The sequence below is a fragment of the Ipomoea nil genome, unplaced genomic scaffold (genome assembly GCF_001879475.1).
Source record: "Ipomoea nil cultivar Tokyo-kokei standard unplaced genomic scaffold, Asagao_1.1 scaffold3245, whole genome shotgun sequence".
Lineage (NCBI taxonomy): Eukaryota > Viridiplantae > Streptophyta > Magnoliopsida > Solanales > Convolvulaceae > Ipomoea > Ipomoea nil.
Window position 1 is genome coordinate 552,215 of NW_017619673.1, and position 24,973 is coordinate 577,187.

The 24,973-nt window shown below is 43.6% G+C and overlaps 2 protein-coding genes across 4 annotated transcripts; one reads left to right on the forward strand and one right to left on the reverse strand.

Annotated features, from left to right (window-relative positions):
* The first annotated feature begins 18,327 nt into the window (after positions 1 to 18,327).
* LOC109169060 (probable glycosyltransferase At5g03795) lies at positions 18,328 to 22,463 on the forward strand. 2 transcript variants are annotated; one of them, XR_002052168.1, is made up of 6 exons: positions 18,328 to 18,792; positions 19,330 to 19,788; positions 19,906 to 20,036; positions 20,788 to 21,136; positions 21,250 to 22,246; positions 22,370 to 22,463. XR_002052168.1 is itself a non-coding variant. In XM_019317954.1 (5 exons), the coding sequence occupies exons 2-5, from the start codon at positions 19,372 to 19,374 to the stop codon at positions 21,937 to 21,939; spliced, it is 1,587 nt and encodes a 528-aa protein (XP_019173499.1). In that variant the 5' UTR covers positions 18,328 to 18,792; positions 19,330 to 19,371; the 3' UTR covers positions 21,940 to 22,251. The 2 variants fall into 2 exon arrangements, 1 of the variants encoding a protein (XP_019173499.1); XM_019317954.1 differs by lacking the exon at positions 22,370 to 22,463 and having other exon boundaries at positions 21,250 to 22,251.
* A 193-nt stretch (positions 22,464 to 22,656) lies between these two features.
* On the reverse strand, positions 22,657 to 24,222 carry LOC109169062 (transcription factor MYB114-like). Of its 2 annotated transcripts, none has more exons than XM_019317956.1 (3): positions 23,920 to 24,222; positions 23,621 to 23,750; positions 22,657 to 23,362 (listed from the first exon to the last, which is right to left on the reverse strand). In XM_019317956.1, the coding sequence occupies exons 1-3, from the start codon at positions 24,053 to 24,055 to the stop codon at positions 23,062 to 23,064; spliced, it is 567 nt and encodes a 188-aa protein (XP_019173501.1). In that variant the 5' UTR covers positions 24,056 to 24,222; the 3' UTR covers positions 22,657 to 23,061. The 2 variants fall into 2 exon arrangements, with proteins under 2 accessions (XP_019173501.1, XP_019173502.1); XM_019317957.1 differs by having other exon boundaries at positions 22,657 to 23,359; positions 23,920 to 24,220.
* Between the last annotated feature and the right edge of the window lie 751 nt (positions 24,223 to 24,973).

The following is a 24,973-nucleotide window of genomic DNA, read 5'->3' on the forward strand; positions in this document are numbered from 1 at the left end:
GTGCTTTTTTCTTCTTCTGTACATTGCGGTGCGGTTTGCTGGTCGGAATACATGTCATATAGTGATGACATGGCTACTTATTACTGGTGGAATTTCTTTGTCGGACGTGGCTATTGTTAAAAGTGTTTCTCTACCGGGCAGGTCAGTGGTAATGTCGGGCGCCCGTTTCGGCCCACTCAAGTTGGATAGGCAAATTATACTTTGGACCGCGATCCAGGATTATGGTCTAACTGTTTAAGCATCAAAATGGCGTAAATTATGCCCTGAAAACGTGTTCACCGTAAATGGTGAACACAAGTTCAAACGATGTCGTTTTTATGCCCAAAAAAAAAAAAAAAAAAAAATTTACGGATGTGGAGTTAGCGGCGCGTTTGATTAAATTATGAATTTTCTGTTATGAGATTATGAATGTAAAGTAAATTCATAATCGGATAAAAGTAAAATATTTATTAAATTATGAATTTTCTGTTATGAGATTATTAATTTTCTGTTATGAGATTATGAATATAATGTAGATTCATAATTTCATAACAGAAAATTCATAATTTCATAACAGAAAATTCATAATTTCATAACAGAAAATTCATAATCTCATAACTGAAAATTCATAATCTTATAACAGAAAATTCATATCTCATGGTTCCAAAGTGAATGTGCAGGTGATACTGCTAATTGCCACGTACGCAGTAATTAAATAAATACGAGACCAATTAAAGCAAATAAATGTCTTTTATTGATCACGGTGAAGGCCCTAAGTACAATCTACTTGGTTGCTCTGACTGCCGACTGACTGCGGTCGGGATTCTCTAACAACAACCTATCGATCGTCCAAAAGTCCCTCACACTGTAACTATCGCGGGTATTTATAGCCGCGGCGCCGGAGACACAAATCCGGCCGTTCGGCATGCTTCCCACGTAGCCACCACGTGTCGCCGTCCCGGGTGCCCTGCCTGTCAACGCATGGAGCCGCCACGTGTCTCTTGTCAGCTCTCTCGCCAAAGGGCTACCACTCGGTGGTCGACACTCCCGCTCGGGCAACTCCCGGTCGGACCCCGACCGTGTTCTTCACAAGAAGCCCGACCTGTTACCTGCAAAGACAAGAAGACAAAAACGAAGGCACACCAACCGGGGTAAAATTATGTCGGTCGGGATATTCCCTACCAAGAGCCCCCCAGCCTGGGCCTTTTTGACCGTCCAGGAAAAAACGGGACGGGATGAAGAAGCCCAACCGTCGGCTACCAAACCGACCGACCAGCTGTCATTCCTTCTCTTGCCACGTGTCGGCCACTGCCGGCTTCTGCAACTGTAACGGTTGCCTCGGAATCAGTGCGGGTCGTGTCATGCAAGTGGACTCATTTCCCGCCTAAATGTTCTCCTATAAATAGGCCCTTGAGGCCCTCATTTGAACTTTCTCTAATCTATTGCTTCGATCGGTACCCTCAAAGAGCCCCGAGCAAAGCACTTCAGCAAGGCAATCGAGCAAAGGATTTCAAGACTCACCTCGCCAAACACCTTCAATCGGTAAGTTCTCTGCCCCCTTTCTTATTTAGCATTTACACTTATATGTAGAGCTGATAGGCCGCAACTAACTGTCCCGAACGCCTCGAGTCCCCTACTAACTTGACCGACCTTTAGGTAGATCGAAATGACAGACTCCGACATCCAAAACGCCTCAGTCGCGGACTACGACGAGGAAGTCGAGCACCTTAGGGATGAAGAAGTGGACATCATGTCCTACTCACCCGAGGTCATCCACCGACCGGTACAAGCCCCCGAGCGAAGAGAAACATCCAGCTCGTCCGGGTCATCGGGCTCCAGCTCAAGCGGGTCGGGGAGTTCCAGTGGAGAAGATGAGGAAGCCTCGATAGACGGATGAAATTCTCCGACCGAGGGCGCTAGGGAAACGCCAACCCGGGTGATAGGGGATCATCCGGAAGCCATTCCTCGAGGAGACGACCAAGGGAACATTCCCGAGCCGACTGAGGAAGATACGGCCAGGCCGGCCGCACCAGCAGCCGAGGAGTTTGAATTCTTGAACAGCGAGAATGTCGAACAGCAGATGAGCCGGCTGACCAAAGGAGAAGCAGCCAGGACCGCCGAGAGGCTCGGGGGGCGGGTAGAGTTCGACACAAGCCGGAGGCTCGGGAATATCATAGACCGACATCGGGGCAAATGGATCGGGATGCACTACGATTCCCTGATGGCCCCGATTGCTATTCCCTTCCCTCCTCTCTTGACGGCCTTCTTGGGGTACTACCGGGTCGTTCCGGCTCAGATCTGCCCCAACTCGCACAGGATCATTGCTTGCTTCCCCTAGATCTGCGCTCGGCATGAAGCAGCTTGCACGATGGAGTTATTCAACTTCATCTACCAAGTAAAGGTTCTCCCGGTCAGCTATGGAGGCGGCTTTCTGATGCTACAGTCCCGAGCGGACATGTGCGCAATTGAAGGTCTGCCCGGGAACAACAAAGGGTGGAAGAACCGAATCTTCTCCATCAAGTATGATCCCTGGATCCTTCCGGTCGAACGTGCTTGGAGCACTCATTTCCGGAAACAAGTCGTGCCGGCCGAGACACAGTCGCTCGGATCTCGAACGAAATTCACGAGTACACGATTTTCCGGACGGCCGAGAGTCTCGAGGCGGCTAAGCTCCCGCCCCCTGTGTACGACCTGCCGGAGAAGTATCTGCCCGTGCCAATGGGCGTGACGGTCGCCAAGGCATCTAAACGGAAGAAGAAAGGTCTAACATTAGCTAACTCCTCCCGATCGCAACTCCTCGAGCGTTGCTTAATTTCTCGACCTGACTAACTTTCTTCTTTATTTGCAGCCATGGCAGAGTTCGGAGATGATGACGCCACTCTTCCCCCGCCCGCCAAGATCTCACTGGGCGGCAAAAAGAAACCAAAGGCAAGACCAACCGGGCAGAAGGAGGTCCCGGTGGCCCGTCCTATCAGTACCTCGACCGTCACGACGGTCGAGTCACGACGGCCGAGGGCTTCGTCGTCGAGCCGACCGACGTCCTGGTTACCCGGGTAGAAGTCGCTCGGGGCAAGGAGAAAGCGCCCGAGCAGGGCGTGACCGAGGTGGGCGGCATCAAGTGCCGCCGAGAGCAACACAGCCCGAGCCCCTCGACCGGGCGAAATAAGGACGAGTCGTCCATACTGGCCCGTATTGGCAACGCCGGGCCAGTCAGAGAAGATTTGGGGAAGATGACCCCAACTCAGGTGGCCGAAAGGATCGGCCACGACCTGGCCGAGGTAAGCACCTTGTTCTTTTGATTTTTCACACAAGTGTTTCTGACCGGGCCAACTCTGATCGCCTTTTGCATTGCAGATCTCCCGAGCGGCCCAGCTTCTGCAAGGTCGGGCCATGCTGGCCGAGGAGGCCGACCGCCACAAGAAGACGGCTGCCCGACGCCTTCAAGAGGTCAAGGACATCCAGGTCGAGCTGGAGAAGGTCCAGAAGGACCTGAAGAAGAGCGAGGAGGATCGGGTCCTGGCGGAAAAGGTCGCCCAACGGGCGATCGGGGAAAATAAAGAATTGAAGACCCGGTTGGAGAACCCGGACGAGCTAGCCCAGTCGGCGTTCAAGGACGACAAAACGGGCTCGGCATTCCTCACGGCGGCCCGACGGACGAAGATCGGGGAGGACCTGATCCTATCCATTGGTCGGTGGCCCTTCAAAGCCGGCCAGAGGAAAATGCTCGAGAGGGCCCAGAAACGACTAGGGCAAGCTCTTGAAGGGGACGACCTCCAGCTTGTTCTGTCTGCACTCCCTCCGGACCTTGCGGACCCCGGTCCTTCTCCTTTTGCCCCAAAGGAAAAGGCGGCCGACCCAAGCGCGTCGACGGCAGCCACCCCGAGCGAGGCGGAAGCTTCCAAGAAGGGCGAGGCCAAGGAAGTGAAGAAGTAGAATTAGTACTTCCTTGTTTTGGTAATGATGCTGATCGAGAGCCCGGTCCCGAGTTTGTACCGGGCACTCTTTTTTAATTAATGAAATTCAATTTTATCCAACTTATATCGTTCGTTTCTTTTACTTCTTATTCGCACTTCTATTTCTAGTTAATGCATGCGCCGACCCTTAGCACTCGACCTTACGGCCTATTGGCCCGGTCATGCACCAGTCGACTTGTTCGACACCCGACCTTGTGGCCTTAAGGCCCGGTCGTGCATCTGAAATTTTGACGACAAGCTGGCCTACCCGATCGGGTTTACCCGATCTCCTGGCCTTGTTGAATTTTTTTTAAAAAAAAAAATGGGTAAGCCTCCACGGTCGGGGTTTTCCCGAGCGACGGGCCTAATTCACTTCATCCCAGCCCCCACACTATTGCGCCCTCAAGGCATGAGTGGGTGCGATAGTGGAAAGAAGTTGGACGGATCGGGGAATAATGCTGGGAGCTCTGGCTTTCCCGATCGGTGGCGTGACCCAAGTGTCCGCCGAAGAGGAGCGCTTTTGACCGTTCGACTGACTCGTCCGGTCGATGTGACTTGGTAATGAAATGTCCTGCATGCAATGAAGGTAAAGAAAATAACCGACCGGGCCGCCGTATGCAAACGGTCGAGCAATCACCGATCGTATATACATTGAACTTTCCCGCTCGCAGGCGGTTGAATAAATATTTACAATAATAAATGGAAATATATATGACGACCGGGAGTAACTCGCAGGTCAAGCCCCCACTTTGTCCAAAAATTACAAAAAATAGGCTAATGCCTAAACATGACGAGGTGCTCAGAATTCCAAGTCCCCTCGATTAGCCGACCGGTTGTCGTCTCCAGTCGGTATGTCCCCAGTCGTACGACCGCGCTGATGACATACGGCCCTTCCCAGTTTTGAGCTACCTTCCCGCCTTCCAAAGGTTGGCTGGCCTCCCTTCGTCGTAAGACGTAATCTCCCACCTGAAAGTAACGAGGGTTGACTCGGACATCCATTGAACTCTTGACTCGCTTCTGATACTCAGCCATACGCCGAGCGGCTAGCTCTCTCTTCTCTTCGACCCCATCAAGATCCACGACCATCGCGTGTTCGTTCTCCTCCGCGTTGTAAGTTCTTTCTCGATCGGTCGGGATCCAAGCCTCGATCGGGAGTCGGGCTTCTGCTCCATAAACCAGGGCGAAAGGGGTCTCCAAAGTAGCCTCTCTCGGGGTCGTCCGATAAGTCCACAATACGTATGGCAACTCATCGGCCCAACTACGACCAGCCGAGTGTAGCTTCTTTTTTAGACCTTCCAAAATCGTCCGGTTGGCATTCTCTACTTGTCCATTTCCTTGCGGGTAAGCCACCGACGACCGGACGTGGGTCGTCCCGATCGTGGCCAAGAAGTTTTGGAAATACTGGCTTACGAATTGGCGGCCATTGTCGCTGATGAGATGCACAGGCACGCCAAAGCGGGAAATCACATTGTGCCAAAGGAACCGAGCACATTGCTGAGAAGTGATCGTGGCTAACGGCTCGGCTTCTATCCACTTGGAGAAGTAATCAATGGCGACAATCACGAACTTTCTCCGACCGGAGAGTTGAGGGAAGGGTCCCAAAATGTCTACCCCCCACCTAGCAAAGGGAATTGCCGTCGTGACGGGCTGATAGAAGGTTGCCGGTCGTCCAGGCATCCGGGCAAACAGTTGGCACGTCTCACATTCCCGAGCTAACTTTTCACAGTCTAGTTGGACGGACGGCCAATAGTACCCGATCAGCATGATACGACGAGCTAGCGATCGGCCTCCTTGATGTGAAGAACAAATACCCGAGTGCAATTCCTTCATGACTAAATCGGCCTCAAATGCGGTCAAGCAACGCATAAGAGGGCCTCCATACGATCACCTATAAAGTCGACCGTCCAAGACTTGGAATCTCGGGGCTCTAAGCTTGGCCTTTCGAGCACGCTGGGGGTCGTCCGGGAGCCGACCGTGCTCGAGGAACTCCTTCAGATCGGTGATCCAATTGTCTTCTACCGGTTGGATCGGATTGACCGGCAGGCGATGGATGCTATGTCTCGGGATCACCAGAATCCGAGCTATCTTCGACATGTGTTTCGGGGCGTCTTGAGCCAATTTGGACAAGATGTCCGCATCGACATTATCCAATCGGGGTATGTGCCGGACGGTATACCCCCGGAACTGAGCAAGCTTTTCCATGGCTAGGTCTCGGTATAATTGTAGACGCTCTCCATTGACTTCATAATCCCCGAGAACCTAATCGACCACGAGCGCGGAGTCTGTTTGTGCTCGAATATATTCAGCCCCCAAGTCCCGAGCGCACTGTAAGCCATTGATGAAGGCTTCATACTCGGCTTCATTGTTGGTCGGATGGAACTGATACATGAGGGCGAAGTAAACTTTGAATCCCTCCGGGCTCGTGACCACCACTCCTCCTCCTGCTCCTTTCTTGCTACTTGACCCATCAGTAGCCAACGACCACCACTCAGCCTCGGGGTCCGCAACCTCGGGAGGTTGGGTATCCCAGGCGGTGCACTCGACCAAGAAATCAGCAAGGGCTTGACCTTTGATGGCTGGTCTCGGTCGGTATTCGATCGCGTACTGGGTCAGCATTAACGCCCACTTGACTAGGCGACCGGATGATGAAGCAGTTCGGAGGACTGGCCCGATCGGCTGATCGGTCAACACGCGAATTGCTCGACCCTGGAAGTAGGGAGCCAGCTTCTTCGCTGCAATGTATAAGGCATAGACGACCTTCTCTAACCGGGAGTACCGGAGCTCGGGACCATGTAGCGCATGGCTTACATAGTACACCGGTCGCTGGACCCCTTCCGGATCGGTTCAGCACAACACTGCGCTTATTGCACGATCGAAGACGGTGAGGTACACGTCTAGCTCTTCCCCGAGCTCGGGCTTTGAGAGCACAATTGGTGACATGAGGTACTCCTTTAGCTCATCAAAAGCCGCTCGGCACTCTTCGTCCCAGACGAATCCATTCACTTTACGCAATACCTTGAAGAAAGGTAAAGCGCGCTCGGCTAACTTAGAGAGGAACCGGCTGAAAGCCGCCAACCGACCGGTCAATTGCTGGACCTCCCGAACGGTTGAAGGTGGTTGCATGTCCAGAATCGCTTTCACTTTGGCTGGGTTGGGCTCGATTCCCCTCTTAGTCATCATGTAGCCGAGGAACTTCCCGGTCTGACCCGCAAATGTGCACTTGGTCGGGTTCAGCCGCAACTGGTACTTCCTCTTGATCTGGAAGCACTCCCTGAGGTCCCGAGTGTGGTCGGATCGGTCCCGACTCTTGACCAGCATGTCATCAATGTAAGCTTCCATCGTTCAACCTAGCAGATCGGCGAAGAGCATATTGACCATCCTCTGATAGGTCGCTCCCGCGTTGCGAAGGCCGAACGGCATCACTCGGTAGCAATACAGCCCGTCCGGAGTTACGAAGGCTGTCTTGCTCTCATCTTCATGGTGCATCATTATTTGATGATATCCTTTGAATGAATCCATGAAGCTCATCAACTCGGCCCTGGCCGTCTCGTCGACCATCTGATGGATACTTGGTAGAGGATACGGGTCGAGCGGACAGGCCTTGTTAAGGTCGGTGAAGTCAATGCACATCCTCCAAGCTGGGGGCTTCGGAACAAGGACAATATTGGCCACCCACTCGGGATAGATCACCGGTCGGATGTGCTCGATCGCCGCCATCTTCTTGACTTCTTCTCTGACAAACTCGCGGCGATCGGAAGAAAGGTGCCGGGTCTTCTGTACGACCGGCTTTGCTACGGGATCGACGGTTAGCTTGTGACAAATTACCGATCGATCGATCCCAGGCATGTCTTCGGGCCCCCATGCAAAGATATCGGCATACTCTCAGAGTATGGCTAGGATTTCTGTTCGGAGCTCGGGGGTGAGGGCCCGGCCAATTTTGATCTTCCTATCCGGTCGATCCTTGGACAGGGGAACTTCCTCTATTTCCTCGGAAGGCTCGGGTTGCTCCTTCCGGTCCTTTGCCTCTTCCTTGGCTATAGTGTTCACCCGGGAAGACTGACTGGAGTCACGTCTATTAACCGCTCGGGTGTAACACTTCCGGGCGGATTGAACGTCGCCGCGGACTACACCGAGTGGGGAATTTCATGCAGAGGTGAGGCATTGAAATTATCCCACCGATCTTCATGATGGCAGGTCGGCCCAAGATAATGTTGTGGACGCAATGGAGGTTGACCACAACGAACTCTAGCTCCGTCTTGATCGACTTCGGGGATGCGCCGATCTCGACCGGGAGCGTTATTTTTCCTTAGGGGTAAATAAGAGCCCCGGTAAAACCCGACAGTGGTACACCGACCGGAGTCAGCTCCTTCCTGTCAAGTCCAAGTTTCTCAAATACGTCCAAATAAAGGACGTTCACACTGCTGCCAGTGTCCACCATAACCCTCTGGACATCTGTCCCTTTCACATCAATCGTGACCACGAGCGCCTCCATGCCGTGGTCACCGCTGCTGGGTTGATCTTCGAGGGTGAAGATTATGGGCTCCATTTTCTGCCTCTTCCCGGTGTCCCGGGAATCCACTACAGCGACGGGGCAATTGCCCCTCGACCGGGAAGCATCGTCCAATCCACCAAAAATGACGTGGATGGTCGGCTTTCCTGCTGGTCGGTTGCTAGATGGAGGGTCAGGGTCCCGTCGGTCATCACGACGATCATCTCTTCGATCGTCTCCTCGGTCCTGACCTGACCGATCAGAGCGTCCATCACGATCAGAACGATCGGAACGGTGATGGGAATGGCGGTGATCTCTCCGATCGGTGTTCCTCTTGGTATCTTCTCTTTTCCCCACACACTTGTCCAACTTCCCAAGGTTGAGAAAATCCTCCAACAGTTGGCGCAAGTGGGTACACTCCTCAGTGTCATGCCCGGCACATCGGTGGTAAGCGTAATGCTTACTCTTGTCTGGACCGTCTCGATCGGGATGGGGGAGTTTGATGAGATTGCAGGACTGAGCGTACTGCATGGCCTCCACTGCGGATCGGTTCAGGGCCGTAAACTCACCAGGCCTGGTGCGGGATCGGGGATGGTCATCACCCGATCGGTGTTCCGCCCGGCCGGCCGGTTTACGGGACGAAGACCCGACCTCCTGCTAGCGCTTTACGGCATTCGCCTCGCCGGCGTTAGCATAATCTGTGACCCTTCGAAGGGCCTCCTCATAAGTGGCCGGGGTGTAGAATAAAATCCTGGTACAAATAACCCGCCCGGAGGGAGATGTGAAGCATGTGGGTGGCGGTCGCATCATCCATGGGCTCGACTTCCCCGACCGCCGCCTTCCACTTGACAAGGAAATCGGTCAAGCTCTCCCCTTCAAGCTGCTTGGCCTTCTCCAAGTACATGTAGGGCTTTCTCACCACCTTGGAGGTGATGAATTTCCTCACGAACTTGATTGCCAAGGCGTCAAAATTTGCAATTGATCCCGGCTGCAAAGTCCGGAACCACTCCGCCGCCCGACCGGTAAGCGTGGAATAAAAAGCCCTACACATCATGGCGTCTGATACGTCCTTCAGCATCATGTTGCCGTAGAAATCATTAACATGGACCTCAGGGTCCGTACGACCATCGTAACTTTTCTCCCCGAAGACCTTCAAATCAAGCGGGTAGGGCTGAGCCATTACCTCCGCCGTGAAAGGAGTCCTAAGCAGGGTTAACTGGTCGACCGAGGTTGTTGCAGGGTGCGCGTTTCTGAATTGCGCAAACTTCACCTGGAGATTATAGAGCAATCCTCGGGTCTCGTTGAGCTTGGCGGCTTGGGCAGCTTGGGCTACATCCCGAGCGCGTCGTCGTCGATGAGATCTCGACTCGCTATGCCCTGATGAAGCCTCCTGGCTGGCTTCCTGCATCTGTACGTCTTCCGGCTGTCGGTTCGGGTCTTGGGGTCCCAAACGTTGTCGCATCGCCGGTCGAAGACAATCAAAAGCTACCGCTCGGGCAACTTCTTCGGGGTCCTCCGCTTGAGTGGGAACCTCCGCTGCTTGTTGGGCCTGCCGTGGTGCCTCCATCGCATCAGCACCCCCCGACCCCAACCGCGAACGAGCCAAGCGTCTAGCCCGGGAAGCGGGCTGAGGCTGCGGCTCTACTTGTGCGGCCGAGTAAACTGGAGGGGCGGCGGCTGGAGCTGTGTACGCAGGCGTGTATGGTGGGTAGCCAACCGGGGGCGTGTAATACATCGGTTGGCCAGGCCAATACCCGTACGGTTGAGGTGGGACCGGGTATGGATACTGGCCGGGATACATCATCGGCTGTTGTGGATATTGCTGACCGGGTGTTGGGTACCCCGGTTGAATGTAGTTCACCGGCTGTTGGGCGGCCGGGTATGTGTTGGATGGATGTGGTGGTGAGAGATTGAGGTTGAGGTCCATCGTCTGACCTTGTTGTTGTGTGGCCTGGTGGTCGGATGAGCTCGCTGCATCCGCCTGATCGTCGGCAAAGAGGTTCTGTGCCCACGGGTACATGGTTGGTGAGTGATCGGGTGCTCGTCAAGACAATGGCTTTCTTGTACGGGTCCCCACGGACGGCGCCAAAATGATACTGTTAATTGCCACGTACGTAGTTATTAAATAAATACGAGACCAATTAAAGCAAATAAATATCTTTTATTGATCACGGTGAAGGCCCTAAGTACAATCTACTTGGTTGCTCTGAGTGCCGACTGACTGCGGTCGGAATTCTCTAACAACAACCTATCGATCGTCCAAAAGTCCCTCACACTGTAACTATCACGGGTATTTATAGCCGCAGCGCCGGAGACACAAATCCGGCCGTTCGGCATGCTTCCCACGTAGCCACCACGTGTTGCCGTCCCGGGTGCCCTGCCTGTCAACGCATGGAGCCGCCACGTGTCTCTTGTCAGCTCTCTCGCCAAAGGGCTACCACTCGGTGGTCAACACTCCCGCTCGGGCAACTCCCGGTCGGACCCCGATCGGGTTCTTCACAAGAAGCCCGACCTGTTACCTGAAAAGAAAAGAAGACAAAAACGAAGGCACACTAACCGGGGTAAATTGCCACGTACGCAGTAATTAAATAAATACGAGACCAATTAAAGCAAATAAATGTCTTTTATTGATCACGGTGAAGGCCCTAAGTACAATCTACTTGGTTGCTCTGACTGCCGACTGACTGCGGTCGGGATTCTCTAACAACAACCTATCGATCGTCCAAAAGTCCCTCACACTGTAACTATCGCGGGTATTTATAGCCGCGGCGCCGGAGACACAAATCCGGCCGTTCGGCATGCTTCCCACGTAGCCACCACGTGTCGCCGTCCCGGGTGCCCTGCCTGTCAACGCATGGAGCCGCCACGTGTCTCTTGTCAGCTCTCTCGCCAAAGGGCTACCACTCGGTGGTCGACACTCCCGCTCGGGCAACTCCCAGTCGGACCCCGACCGTGTTCTTCACTCACAAGAAGCCCGACCTGTTACCTGCAAAGACAAGATGACAAAAACGAAGGCACACCAACCGGGGTAAAATTATGTCGGTCGGGATATTCCCTACCAGCAGGCATGGATTCATAATTTATGAATGTCCGTGATTTCGGACAGGAATGTGTAGGCATGGTTCCAAAGTGAATGTGCAGGCATGAATTCATAATTTATGAATATCCGAAATCATTGCTCACCTCAAATTAAAGTGAAACCGCGAAATGTGAAAATGAAGAAGAAAAGTCACGCAATTAATTAAGAAAAAAAAAAAAAGATAATGGTGTTGGTAGGGAATACCCCGACCGACATGCCTTCGTCTTTTTGTTCTTATTTGTGCAGGTTACAGGTCGGATTTCTTAGAAGAACCCGGTCGGTTCCCGACCGGGCATCACCTGACCGGCGTCGTCGACCACCGAGCGGTAGCCCTTAGGCCAGAAAGCTGGGAAGTGACATGTGGCAACGCTACGTGCTGACAGGCAGGGCACCCGGGACGACACGTGGTTGCTACGTGGGCGACATGCCGGACGGCCGGACTTATGTCTCCGGCTTCGCAGCTATAAATACCCACAATGGCAACAGTGTGAGGGACTTTTGGACGATCGATAGGTTGTTATCAGAGCATCCCGACCGCAGTCAGTCGGTACTCGAAACAACCATTTAGATTGTACTTAGGGCCTTCACCTTGATCAATAAAAGACATTTATTTGCTTTAATTGGTCTTGTGTTAATTTATTTTCCGCTTACGTGGCAATTAACACTATCAGGTGTACTAACACCGTTGGAACCGTGTTCACCATGAATGGTGAACACGGTTCCATGGCATAACGATTGTCAAAATGGTATCGTTCTTTTTAATTAAAAAAAATGGCACATGTTCCGCGTTGTCCGCAAAAAATTAACTTTGATTATATAGTATATTTAGTTTCATTTTGTATACACTGCATTTTCATTTCAACACAATTACAGTTTCATTCGTAATTATACACTCAAATATGTGAAAATGTTATTTAGTTTTATTTTATATACACTATAGTTTTATTAAAACATAACTACATTATCATTTCGATATAACTACAGTTTCATTGCACAATATACACTCAAATATGTGAAATGTTATTCAGTTTCATTTTATATACACTGCAATTTCATTTCAACACAACTACAGTTTCATTTCAATTCAATTGCAGTTTCATTTGATAATATAAATATAATATGTGAGGCAGTGTCAGTTTAGATACATTGTAGTTTCAATTGGTAATTAACATACCAAAAATGCGCGTTCCGTTAAGCTGTAACGGCTGCAGTTTTTGTACTTAAAGAAACGATGATGTATTAGGATCGCGGTCCACAGTATAATTGCTGAGTTGGATAAGTGCAGAATTGGACATGGCAAATTATTATGTGGATCTGGGTCCACCTTGTAAGGTGGACTCGTGTCTAAAAATACACAATTTATATACTGTATGTTTATAATTTACATATTGAATGTTCACAATTTTTATATACTAAATGTTCACAATTCACATATTGAATATTCACAATTTACATACTGAATGTTCATAATTTATATATGGAATGTTCACAATTTTATATACTAAATATTCACAATTTACATATTGAATGTTCACAATTTGAATTATGAACATTCAGTATGTAAATTTTAAATATTCAGTATATAGATTTTATATTTTGACTCGAGTTTACCTTGTAAGATGGACCCAGGTCTAATAACTATTGATTGGACATGCTTTGGGCTTGTTGGACTTTGGACTACATCATGGGCTAAACATCTATAAACTGTAGCTGTCTCCACAAATTTTGGAACGTTATGTTGTGAGCACGGTTCCATATCCATAATTTCTATAGTGTAGATTCATAATTTCTATACTATAGATCCATAATTTCTATATTGTAGATTCATAAAATTTATACTTTAGATTCATAATTTATAAACCGTAGATTCATAATTTAAATACAATAGATTCATAATTTTTATACAGTAGATTCATAATATCTATACTGTAAATTCATAATTTTTGTATTGTAAATTCATAATTTCTAAACTGTATAGTTATCAAATTATGAACATATAATTCTCTGATTTGTGAAAACAGAGTTCAACAATTGAAATCTAAAGTATAAAAATTATGAATTTACAATATAAAAATTATGAATCTACAATATAAAAATTATGAATATGAAATTGAGTCCACCTTACAATGTGAGCACGTGCTAACGGCATAATTTACCACAAATCTTTGATATGAAATTTGAGGACTCAAACTAGGGATTCTTTCCCACAAAAAGAAGCATGAGAGCTTAGAAAATCTTAAGGAAATGATATATGGATTTTTAAGGAATAAAACTTTCGTTATATACATAGTAAAATTAGAATTCTTTTATAAAGTTTTTATGGACATGATGAGGATTAAATGATAATGATTTTTTTAGATTTCCTGATCTTTTGTCTTTTATTTTCAGCATCTTCCACTTTCTTGTATATCTTATATTTCAATATTGTCTATCCTGCAAAGTTCATCAGTTAGGAGCTAACGGCCAACGGGCATAACAAACTACAACATGTTATCAGCACGCTATCACTATAATCGCTGAAAGGTAATATTTTGACTAAAATGTCATCCCACCATGAACTATAACCGATTCTTCATGCCGCACCTTGACCTTTCATAACATCCAGTTCGATCCACAAATCAATTACTTTTTTCCATCTAGAACTTTTAACAGAATACCTATATGATACAGGTGATAATTTGCTGACATTGATTTTTTTTCCTTTCTTTTTTTTCATCAACACAGTCAACTCTCTTCTCCCTAATCTTCTCGCCCTCCATCTTCTTCTCCAACCCTCCGTCACTACCGCTGCTAATTCGGCAGGTGTTCGGCAGGCATCTGTCCCCCACTGAACCCACCCGCTAGTTCATTTTGCTTTTGCCTCTTGAATTGTTTTGTTGTTTCCCGTGCACTTTTGACTATTTGTTTATGCTATTCGGGTCTATAGCTATGTGTTATGAGTCTATTGATTATGTTTTGAGCCTTGATTCTTTGTAAAGATTCAATCTTGATATTCAATTGAGTTATTGTTGAAATCTATATCATGAATCCTTCGTATTTCTTTCGCAAGAATCCTTGTGAGCTTTCTACCGACTTGCATGCCAATATGTTCCTTTTGATATCCTTTGCCTTTATTCTTGTTGAGTTGTTGACTTGAGCTTATTTGTCATTGTTGTATCCTTTCTTTGGAATCTGTCGATATTGATCTATTGCTTTGAGAATATATCCTTGTTGTATCCTTTCTTTGGAATCCGTTGATATTGAGTTATTTTCCTTGAGATTATCTGTTGTTGTACTCTTTTTTTTTTAATCCGTTTTATTGCCTTCGCTTCGTGAGATTCCTTTGTTGAATTGAATCCTTGTTGAGATTCGTTATGCTGGCAAAGTGGACAGTGTGTAGACTTAGTTGATTTGATTTGATTATTGATTTGCGGGCAACCTGGTCGAAACGTATCATGTGTTGTCAGATCTAGTTCTACTTATTGGGACCTAGAGATCCCAATAAGGTTGTATACACTTAGAGCATCCTCAATAGTGGGGATTTTATTGTGGTTTTTGAGGAGTTTTTGTAAGTGTGATTAGGAAAGAGAAGATGGTAGGAAAGAGAAGGAAAGAAAAAAAACAAATGCTGATTTTCAAAAAAAAAAAAAAAGGTGAAAGACCGGCCAGCAACGCGCTGGGCGCAATTGTAAGCTTCACGCGTGAAGCGTGAAAGTAGCTATAAATTGGTGTGGGTCCCACTATTCTGAAAAACCCCCTAATTAACATAATGCACTGAGTTCTTCTCTCTCCTCATTATACCCTTCCATTTTAGCAACTTTTTATTAAAACATGTGCATAATCCCCTTATTGGGGATGCCCTTAAGGAGCAGAACTGCCTCCATTAGGTTGATTGTTATTGAGATATTGATTGATTGATTGGTCACTTGGTGACATTAATTGCTGTCTGGGAGCCCTCCACACTGATTCACTGGTATTTGAGTCATTGAGATTGACTCCGCGATATAATGGATGGTATTCGAGTCATTGAGGTTGACTCCGCGATATTTGAGATGTTGTTGTCCTTGTGAGAACTTGAGAATTGTTCTATACTTGGATTATGTGAATTGATCTACATTTCTTGTCATTCATAACTTGATATTGTTATCCTATTGAATCAGTCTCGTTGTTGGAATCCTTATTGTATTTTGTCATGTCTTTGAGTTTGAGTTTGATTGATGAACCGAGTCATGTCATTGTATATATCTCTTGAGTTGATCTTGACTTGATTCTATTCTTTATTATTTACTGAATTAGAGTTGACTAGTAATATATACATATGTATCCCCAAGTACCAAAACCTATTTTGGTTATGAAAAGTATACTTACATAGCTTTACATATTGGAGTGGTGTTACTTAGCATTCCCGATAATTCCTTTAAAATGTTTTCAGGTATGGAGTTAGGACCTTATCCGAGCGCGCTTAGCATGATGTTTAGCTCTCCTACTTTAGCTAGTCGTTGTTTTAGTTTCCTCTAGACTATGTTGTTTTGTTGGGATGTAGTTGAACCCTTTGATGTCAGAATTATGTTTTGAATTTGGTTTAGTTTTGGCCTTAGGACTTAGGCTTGTTGACCTAAGTTTGCATCACACCCCGTTTAAATTGTTTTGCTTTCGCACCTTAATATCAATTTTAGACTCTATTTACCCATCTTTGTTAAGTTTAATGCTTAAAGTTATGTTTATAACCGGGGGTGTTACAAAACCCATAAGAATATTGAGTTCGAAAATTGTGAACAGTCAGTTCGAAAATTCTGAACATTGAATTTGCAAACTGTGTTTAACAAAATAATTGTGAACATATAATTTTGTCAACAAATCGTCAATAAAAATTAAACAAAATCACATACATTGTCAATAATCAATGCAAATCACAAATTCAAGAATTGAAAATACGAACATGAATAAATCATAATTCTAACAGCAAATTCCTCGCACTAACATCACAAAAACAAAATCAAATTGATAATTCATCTTCATACGTGCCAAAAACCAGAAAAACCATAATTAACATGAATTACTAATTGACTGTAAAAACCATAAAAAAATTTAGAATTGAAGATGAGCCATCAATGATTAAATCTGTCTGATCTGTTGTCTCCTCCATCAACGAAATCAAAATTCAAAATAAGAAGAAGAAGATAAAAAATAAAAAAAAAAAAGAGATGCGAAGAGAAGTTAGGGATGAAGAAAAGGAACGAAACAAGATTTAATGTCGTTTAAAAAAAGTAAAAGTGAATTTAAAAAAAAAAAAAAAAAAAAAAACACTAAGATGGCGTTGTTTTGAAGTAAAACAACGTTGTTTTGGACCTGGGTCCACATAATAATTTGCCTAACATTTTGGTTACGGATAAAAATTTATTTTGGTCCATACCAAAGAGATGGGGGTCCATATCAAAGAGATGCATACGACATAGCTCAATCTTTTCTTTTTGATAGACTTGATCGAGAAAGTGTTGACAAATATTAAATTTGTAATGTTCAAATATAAAGAAGAGTTAATTCCAGCAATAGTCCTCTGACTATTGTGATTTTCAAATTTGGTCATTGTCTTTTAATTTGGACGAAATAAACCCTTGACTATAAGAATTGTTCCACCATTGGTCCTTCAGTTAACCAAGAGTTAGATAGACGTTAGTGAAGGGCTTAAAGGGTCATTTCCTCTGTTGGGTTTCTTCTTCCTGATGTTGGTCGAGTATATATACATTACACGCAATAGAGACCCCAAAACTCCATTGTTTCTCTTCTTGCTCATCTAGCTTAGGTTTATATAGGGTGGTTCCTCCATACACGCAGTGAGCTTTCTTGACAACGACTCCCTGGCACTCTATTGCTTCTGGATTATTGAAATGTCTACAAGATATTCTAGTGAAAGCTCTTCATCTTCAAGGAATCAAGAATACATCTATGGTGAGTTAGTTACCATTCCAAACTTTCAATCTGCAAATAATATATATATATATATATATATATATATATATATATATATATATATATATATATATATATATATATATGCAAAACACTATATAATAAAGAACACGTACAACATAAACTCCATATTTGATCCTCACTTTTATCTTTTTATTCTCCTAAAGCTCGACAAAAACACAAAATGCAGTGCAACAAATTAAGTACATACATGGTGGACCAGTATTGTGACTCTTTCCTGTCGGATCCATCACCTCACAATCTGTTCTTGCTACTTTCGGCTTCGTATTACTTCGTTCTTGAAGTCCTAGTACGAGGATTGAGACCACACAATCTGTTCTCGCTATATTAGGGTTAAGAAAAATGGTTTAGACAATTGGGGATTTTGGAAATAACTCGTCGAACAGGAAAGAGAAGAAGAGACCTAGTTATGGAAATGCCCCTTTTACCCCTTAACGTCTATCCAATGCCAAGTTCACGAAAGGACCAATGGTGGAACTATTCTGATAGTCAAGGGTTTATTTCGTCCAAATTAAAAAACGAAGACCAAATTTGAAAAATCACAATAATCGAAGAACTATTACTGAAATTAACTCTACAAAGAATTATGCTACACTTATTCGATCACTCTTTTCCTCCCATTTAGATATTTTCCCCTCATAATCCTACAATTATTATTTTTGTAATATTTCTTATGAAAATTTTAGAAACATGTTTTTTTTTTACTCGTTACAATTATATATGCTATTTGAACGGTAAATAATACTTTAGAAATATTATTTTGCCACGTCAGATGGAATTGATGAATACGGTCCAACGGTATATATAACAGCGGTCAAGCGGAGCATTTTCCCTCCGGTTTTCACACATTCCTTGGCATTGCCGTAGTCATCGTTTGCAATCTGCCGGACGATTACTGTTGATCGGAAAGTGTATAAAACGTACGGAAACGGCGGCGGAGCATTTCCCACCGTTTCCGTTTTCTTTTTCAATGCATCCTCATCACCATCGTCATCGTTCGTCATCGTCCGGACGATAACTGCTCACCGGAGGTCTATAAAACGTACGAAAACGACGGCGGAGCATTTCCCTCCGTTTCCGTTTTCTTTCTTCCATGCATCCCCATTCTCGATCCAGCGGAGGATTAATGTTGATCGGGAAGGCATATAAAACGTACGAAAACGGCAGCGGAGTATTTCCCTCCGTTTTCGTATTCTTCAATTTGTTCCACACATTCCCATTTCGCCATCATCATCAACAATTCAACCGTTTTCCTCTTTCTCTTCCACTTCACTTTCCTCAATTTTCCTCTCCCGCAATATCGTTTTAGCAACAATCCAAAGGTACAATTACCGCGCAGACTCCCTTTTCATATACATTTTACAGATTTTCCTTGCAGAGCATACTTAATTACATATTACCTCGCAATAGTTTGTGTTCATTAATTGTAATTGGTTTATGTTGATTCCGACGACATTGGCATTGAATATACATATATACTTAAATATGTAGATGCTTTTCCCTTCCCTTTAGTATTACTATTAACTTTGCACTAAACTGAGAATCAAACAGCTGGGTTGTTTCTCTGTATTTCTCCGTATTTATTATTCATGTTTCATTAATAGATGGTTTCAGGTTAGCTGGTTACTTTATACAACTCACAATGGTATTTTTTGAAGAGTGGGGGTGAGGATCTTAGTTTCAGATTTGGGATGCTTTTGTATGATTACTTTGTAGATGGAAATCATTAATGTTATGGACGATTTTTTAGTTTGAGGCACTGACAAGTGCTGGAATATGTTAGAAGAATGGTATAGCTTTATTATGCTTCCTAATGGGCTGAGAGTTAATTTGAATTTGTGTTTTATTTTATTGCGAAGGTTGGCATTTCATAGCACACGTGGGAGATTTTTTTGGATGAAATGATGAGGAAGTCGTTGGGGACTACTGTTGTTGTTCTGCTGTTCAAAATCTACTCAAGAAGGCTACTTTTTGTTGGTGCTATTCTAACAGTTGTTAGTGCCCTATTTCAAATTTATACGCTTTCTTACCCATTGACAGGGTGGTGGTTCCACCCTCTAGTGGAAGTTTCACCCACTAAGAACTTGAACCTTGAGAGGCATTTGGAGGAAAATATAAATATTCATCTGGGAAAGATTGACCATTTGGAGGTTATTCAACATTTCCAGTCAGTTGTTCCACAGAATTATTCTGCTGATCAGGTTCCATTAAAGAAATCTTCGACAATAGCAAAAAAGACCGCTCGTGTAAGAAAGCGAACAAGAGAGCCTCCTTCTGCACCTTTACTTCCTGGTAGAAATGTGTCTAATCACCTGCTGGTACGTTTGCGATCGTTCTGGCTATGCTAATGGAAACTTGTATGTTTGTATTTCGTTTTTCCTAAAGTTTCGCATTATAATGTTATTCCTTTTGAAATGTAAATTTAAGTTGTGCAGAGATATATTGAGTCATTGTCACCTGATGAGGGACTTGCATATGCTAAAAAGGAGATTGAGAAAGCCCCATTCGTTGTTGATGATCCAGACTTGTATGTCCCTCTATTCAGGAATGTTTCTATATTTAAGAGGTATGATTTATAGCGTTTGTATTGTAATTTCATATATTTGATTACAATGTTGTACTATTAATAGATGGCTTTAACAGATTTAAGTATCCATATTTCATCAATAATGGAATTTGTGTTTTACCACTCTCACGTATCTTATATCTTTTTGCCCATAGCATTTTAACAAGTTGAATTATTCTTATAGTGACTGGAATCTGTTCTAAGCTTCTTTTAAAGAGTTATATAACACTAGCTTGATGCCTGTTTATCCCAGCATTCGTTATAGTATTTTAGTTGGTGTGCCTATCAAATTGTTGATACAAAATTGAGTTTGAACTTCTTAATTACTTTTGATAAAGTTTCCTCTTTAAAAAGACTGTAATATGTGTTTTAGGTCTATCAGCAAAAGATGCATATTAGGAGATTTCTTTTGCCTCACACCATATTAAGTAATTTCTATCAAGTAGTTTGAATGCAAAATGAGATATCTCAACTACAAGTAAGAAACATAGTTTACATGTTCCTAGCTATCCAGTAAATCGTGATTTTAGTCATGCACGTACTTCACTATAAGGAAGTTGCTGCAGGTCTCTTTGATTTTCTGTCTAACTAAAATAATCTACGCATATTTCTTCACGTGTCTGAAGTTTTATAATACTAATGAATATGTATTTCACCACTAATTCAAGTGAGTTTTAACCTCTACTAAATACATTATTTGTCTATTTCAGAATATTGATGTCTGTAAATATCTATTCGGTTTGACTTCCAGGAGCTATGAGTTAATGGAGCTTATACTTAGAGTTTACATTTACCAAGAAGGAAAGAGGCCTATTTTCCATGTACCTTATCTTCGAGGAATTTATTCATCTGAGGGATGGTTCATGAAACATATGGAGGAAAACAGGCAATTTGTTACAAAGGACCCGAAAAAGGCTCACCTATTCTATATTCCATACAGTGCAAAGCAGTTGCAGAGAGCACTTTATGTTCGTAACTCACATAACCTTAGGCCTTTGTCATTATTTCTACGGGATCATGTGAACATGCTTGCTGCAAAGTATCCTTTCTGGAACCACACTCGTGGATCAGATCACTTTCTGGTAGCTTGCCATGATTGGGTATGCTAAGTGCTAACTACATCATATATACACACATATAAAACTCAGAGATGTGCACAATACTAATTCATTCTCTCTCTCTCTCTTTAAAAATTTTCTGTGCATTCTTGCAGGGGCCTTATACTTTGACGGATCATGAGGAGCTCCTTAAAAATACAATAAAAGCTCTCTGTAACGCAGATCTTTCTGAAGGAATATTTGTTGCTGGGAAGGATGTTTCCTTGCCAGAAACCACCATAAGGAATCCCAAAAGGCCTCTCAGGAATGTTGGTGGAAAAAGAGTGTCACAACGCCCGATCCTTGCCTTTTTTGCTGGACGCACGCATGGCAGGGTTCGTCCCAGACTTATAAAGTACTGGAGTGATAAAGATGAAGACATGAGGATATATGCAGCTTTACCTAACAGAGTGTCAAAGATAATGAATTATGCTGAACATATGAAATCAAGTAAATATTGCATATGTCCTATGGGTTTTGAAGTGAATAGCCCGAGGGTTGTTGAGGCAATATATTACGAGTGTGTCCCGGTGATAATTGCTGATAATTTTTCCCTTCCATTCAATGAAGTACTTAACTGGAGTGCATTTTCAGTGCGTGTTGCCGAGAAAGATATTCCAAAACTGAAAGAGATTCTATTAGCTATTCCAGTGAGACAATATCTTACCATGCAGACTAATATCAAAAAGTTGCAGAAGCATTTCCTCTGGAACTCAAGACCAACTAGATTTGATTTATTCCATATGATTCTGCATTCACTCTGGTTTAGCAGGCTGAACCAGTTTCAGATACCAGAGCAATCTTAATATTGGTTAGCTCTTCTGCCTGATATAAGTGGTTATGAATGTGAGCCAGATATATTTTGGCATGGCTGATATCTATACAGTTGAGGAAGAGCTTCTGTTTTGGGGAAAGGGTAATTAATTTACTTAGGTCGGGTTAAAACCTGTCCAAGAGGGCAAGAGTCTGCATTGAGTTCGGTGTCGGAAAGAAAATATTGCCATATTGATGTGCACCGTGGACATTGTTTGATTGGTGCCTGTAGTTGCCTTATGTTGGATTGTTGGTTGATTCTCTTCACATTTTTGCCACCTTCAATTCAAATGATCTCCGGTAAAATGCTCAGGCTTCTTTTTAAGGAATTTTCTTACAACTTCCTTTGTTTTTTGGTATGGAAATATTTCTGTTGAATAGCTATTGATATGGAGAAGTATTCCTTAATCTCATACTATGCAGGAGGCAGTCGCATTCTGCATGCTTACCAAAATTATTTTACAGTATCGGTGTTTTTATCATTATCATTTTGTGTGATCTACATGCAAAGAGCGTGATGGGGAAATATATATATATATATATATATATATATATATATATATATATATATATATATATATATATATATATATATATATATATATATATATTTTACTTGGAGATCAGACAAGATTCAGAGCAACATGATGGTTATTCTTTTGCCAATTAGGGAGCATTTAAAGAGCACTTTCTTGGTGTCTGATTTTTATAGATTGCAAACTTTTATTGAACAAACTGCTAGGACAGATAGCTGCACAGTGTATCAATGTACATACAGAAGACTACCAGTTCTCTAAGCTAGTGCATTGAAGGAGAATGAATTCTCATTTTAGCTGTGTACTACATCCCCTTTCTCCCCCATTGAATTAATATATTATATGCTTATGTATTTTTTTTCTACTACTGTTTTTGGATGTCAATAAACTTCAATTTTCACTTTTAAATTAGTGCTTTTACAGTATGTATTTGCAGTGTCTGATGAGGTGAGCACATTGCACATACAATACATCTACCGAATTGATTTCATCATCACATTCATGCTCAAGTACAGTACAGGTTAGTCTTCTGCACAGGCATTAGGTAGGCATATTAATACATTACAATCTGCCAGCCATCTATGGCATACCCTTTTCAACTTCAAGAAACTTGTTGACCCATTCTGTGCCATATGTCCCTTCCACAGAGAAGTCAAAGAACTCATCTACATCAAAGTTCAATTCTGGGTCTTCTTCGCTTTCTTTATTGCCTCCCATTTGTTCAGCATCGGCCATGCCATTCTTGGGTGGCTGATTTTCTGTTGCTGGTAAAGAAGATTTTCCCAGTTGGGTGACTTTTTTGCTCAAATGAGTATTCCAGTAGTTCTTGATTTCATTGTCGGTTCGCCCTGGAAGTCTCCCAGCTATCAAAGACCACCTGCTATCAAAGAACACTACCATCATTCTCGATCTCTCCTAAACAGTTGATTAGCTAGCTAGGTTTGGCATGACTCTGATACCAAATTGAAGCATGTGCTCCATCTCAACTAAAAGCCTAAGCTAATAGTTGAATTGCGCTCATCAGGTTCTTATACAGAATGGAATACAATACTATTCTCGGAATAGTCCTATTTCTAATCTAAGAATATAATGTTATTCCATTCGATCTATAAACCAAAGATGGTGTTGGATTATGAACCTGTTTCCTAGTAGTTTATGAAGCCTAAGGATCAAGTCAGCTTCATCTTCAGCTATGTTGCCTCTCTTGATGTTTGGCCTCAGATAGTTCAACCACCTCAGCCTACAACTTTTACCACACCTATTCAAGCCTGCAAGAACACACACAAAAACCAGTGAGTTGCAGCATATTACAGCTATCAGCTAACAGCCATTTACCAAACAGGAGCTTATTAGCTACTAGCTTTTCAGCTTCAGCTTTGAGAGCATGATTCTGAGCAAGGAGAGAGAGAGAGAGAGAGAGAGAGAGTAATTAATTACCTGATTTGATGGCCACAGTTTTCCACTTTTTAGCACCATGATTCTCAATGTAGTGGGTCAGTTTCTTGTCCTCCTCAGCCGTCCATGCTCCTTTATGAACATGCATTCTAGCACCTCCACTCTTTCTTGAAGTCATGAGGTGAAATGATCAGATGAGATGTATGTAAATTGTGTTTGTCTACATGCCAGTCTGCAGAGAGAGAGAGAGGAATAGAAAGTTGTTTTGATATTCACGAGAGAATCAATGACAGGAGAGTGACATTTGGTAAGCAAAAGAATGAAGTCGAATAGCTGCGAAGCCAAAGTAGCCTATTTGTACTTGCTACTGCATTCAATGGAGATTCCATGTGGTAGTTACGTTATGAATATGGCTTGCTTTTTTCACCTTTTGCTTTTGAGGCCTATCACGTGATCATCCAAATTTTCAATTATCAAAATATTACTTAGCCATGTTTGGTAAAATAGTTAACCTATAAATTAATTTTAACTTATTTGATCACTATTAATTGTTTGACTTGATTTCAAAATTAATGTAAGTATTTGGTTAATTAACTTTTTGTACTTTAAAATACTAAAATTTAAAAAGCTACTCAAAACAAAATTTTCAATTAACTTTTTGAGAAAAGAAATTATACCAAACAGTTATCAGCTAACCGTTAATTTACCAAATACATTTTTACAATCAACTAATGTTATCAACTAGTTATACCATCTAATTAACTCAATCAACTAACAGTTATCAATTATCAGCTAACAATCATTTATCAAACAGGGCCGTAGAACTCAATCAACAAACAGTTATCAGTTATCAACTAACAATCATTTATCAAACAGGGGCCGTAGACTTTTATCTTTAACCCCAACTTCTACTCTCGCTCTCAAATTCTTAAGGGTAAAAGTGAGTAAAAATTTGAAAAATATACATACTAGAACTCTTTTGAATCTCAAATTCTTAAGGGTAAAAGTGAGTAAAATTTGAAAAATATACATATTAGAACTCTTTTCAATTTAACTACCACAGTATTATCGCCACTCCGTCTCACTCTAGGGGAAA

What these genes read in the sequence shown, in the direction of transcription:
- LOC109169062 (XM_019317956.1), bottom strand. Translation starts at nt 24,055, where the DNA reads ATGACTTCAAGAAAGAGTGGAGGTGCTAGAATGCATGTTCATAAAGGA. An exon ending in AACTGTGGCCATCAAATCAG is followed by an intron (nt 23,751 to 23,919) that starts GTAATTAATTAC and finishes GTGTTCTTGCAG; the next exon opens with GCTTGAATAGGTGTGGTAAA. An exon ending in CATAAACTACTAGGAAACAG is followed by an intron (nt 23,363 to 23,620) that starts GTTCATAATCCA and finishes GTTCTTTGATAG; the next exon opens with CAGGTGGTCTTTGATAGCTG.
- LOC109169060 (XM_019317954.1), top strand. Translation starts at nt 19,372, where the DNA reads ATGATGAGGAAGTCGTTGGGGACTACTGTTGTTGTTCTGCTGTTCAAA. An exon ending in ATGTGTCTAATCACCTGCTG is followed by an intron (nt 19,789 to 19,905) that starts GTACGTTTGCGA and finishes TAAGTTGTGCAG; the next exon opens with AGATATATTGAGTCATTGTC. An exon ending in TGGTAGCTTGCCATGATTGG is followed by an intron (nt 21,137 to 21,249) that starts GTATGCTAAGTG and finishes GCATTCTTGCAG; the next exon opens with GGGCCTTATACTTTGACGGA.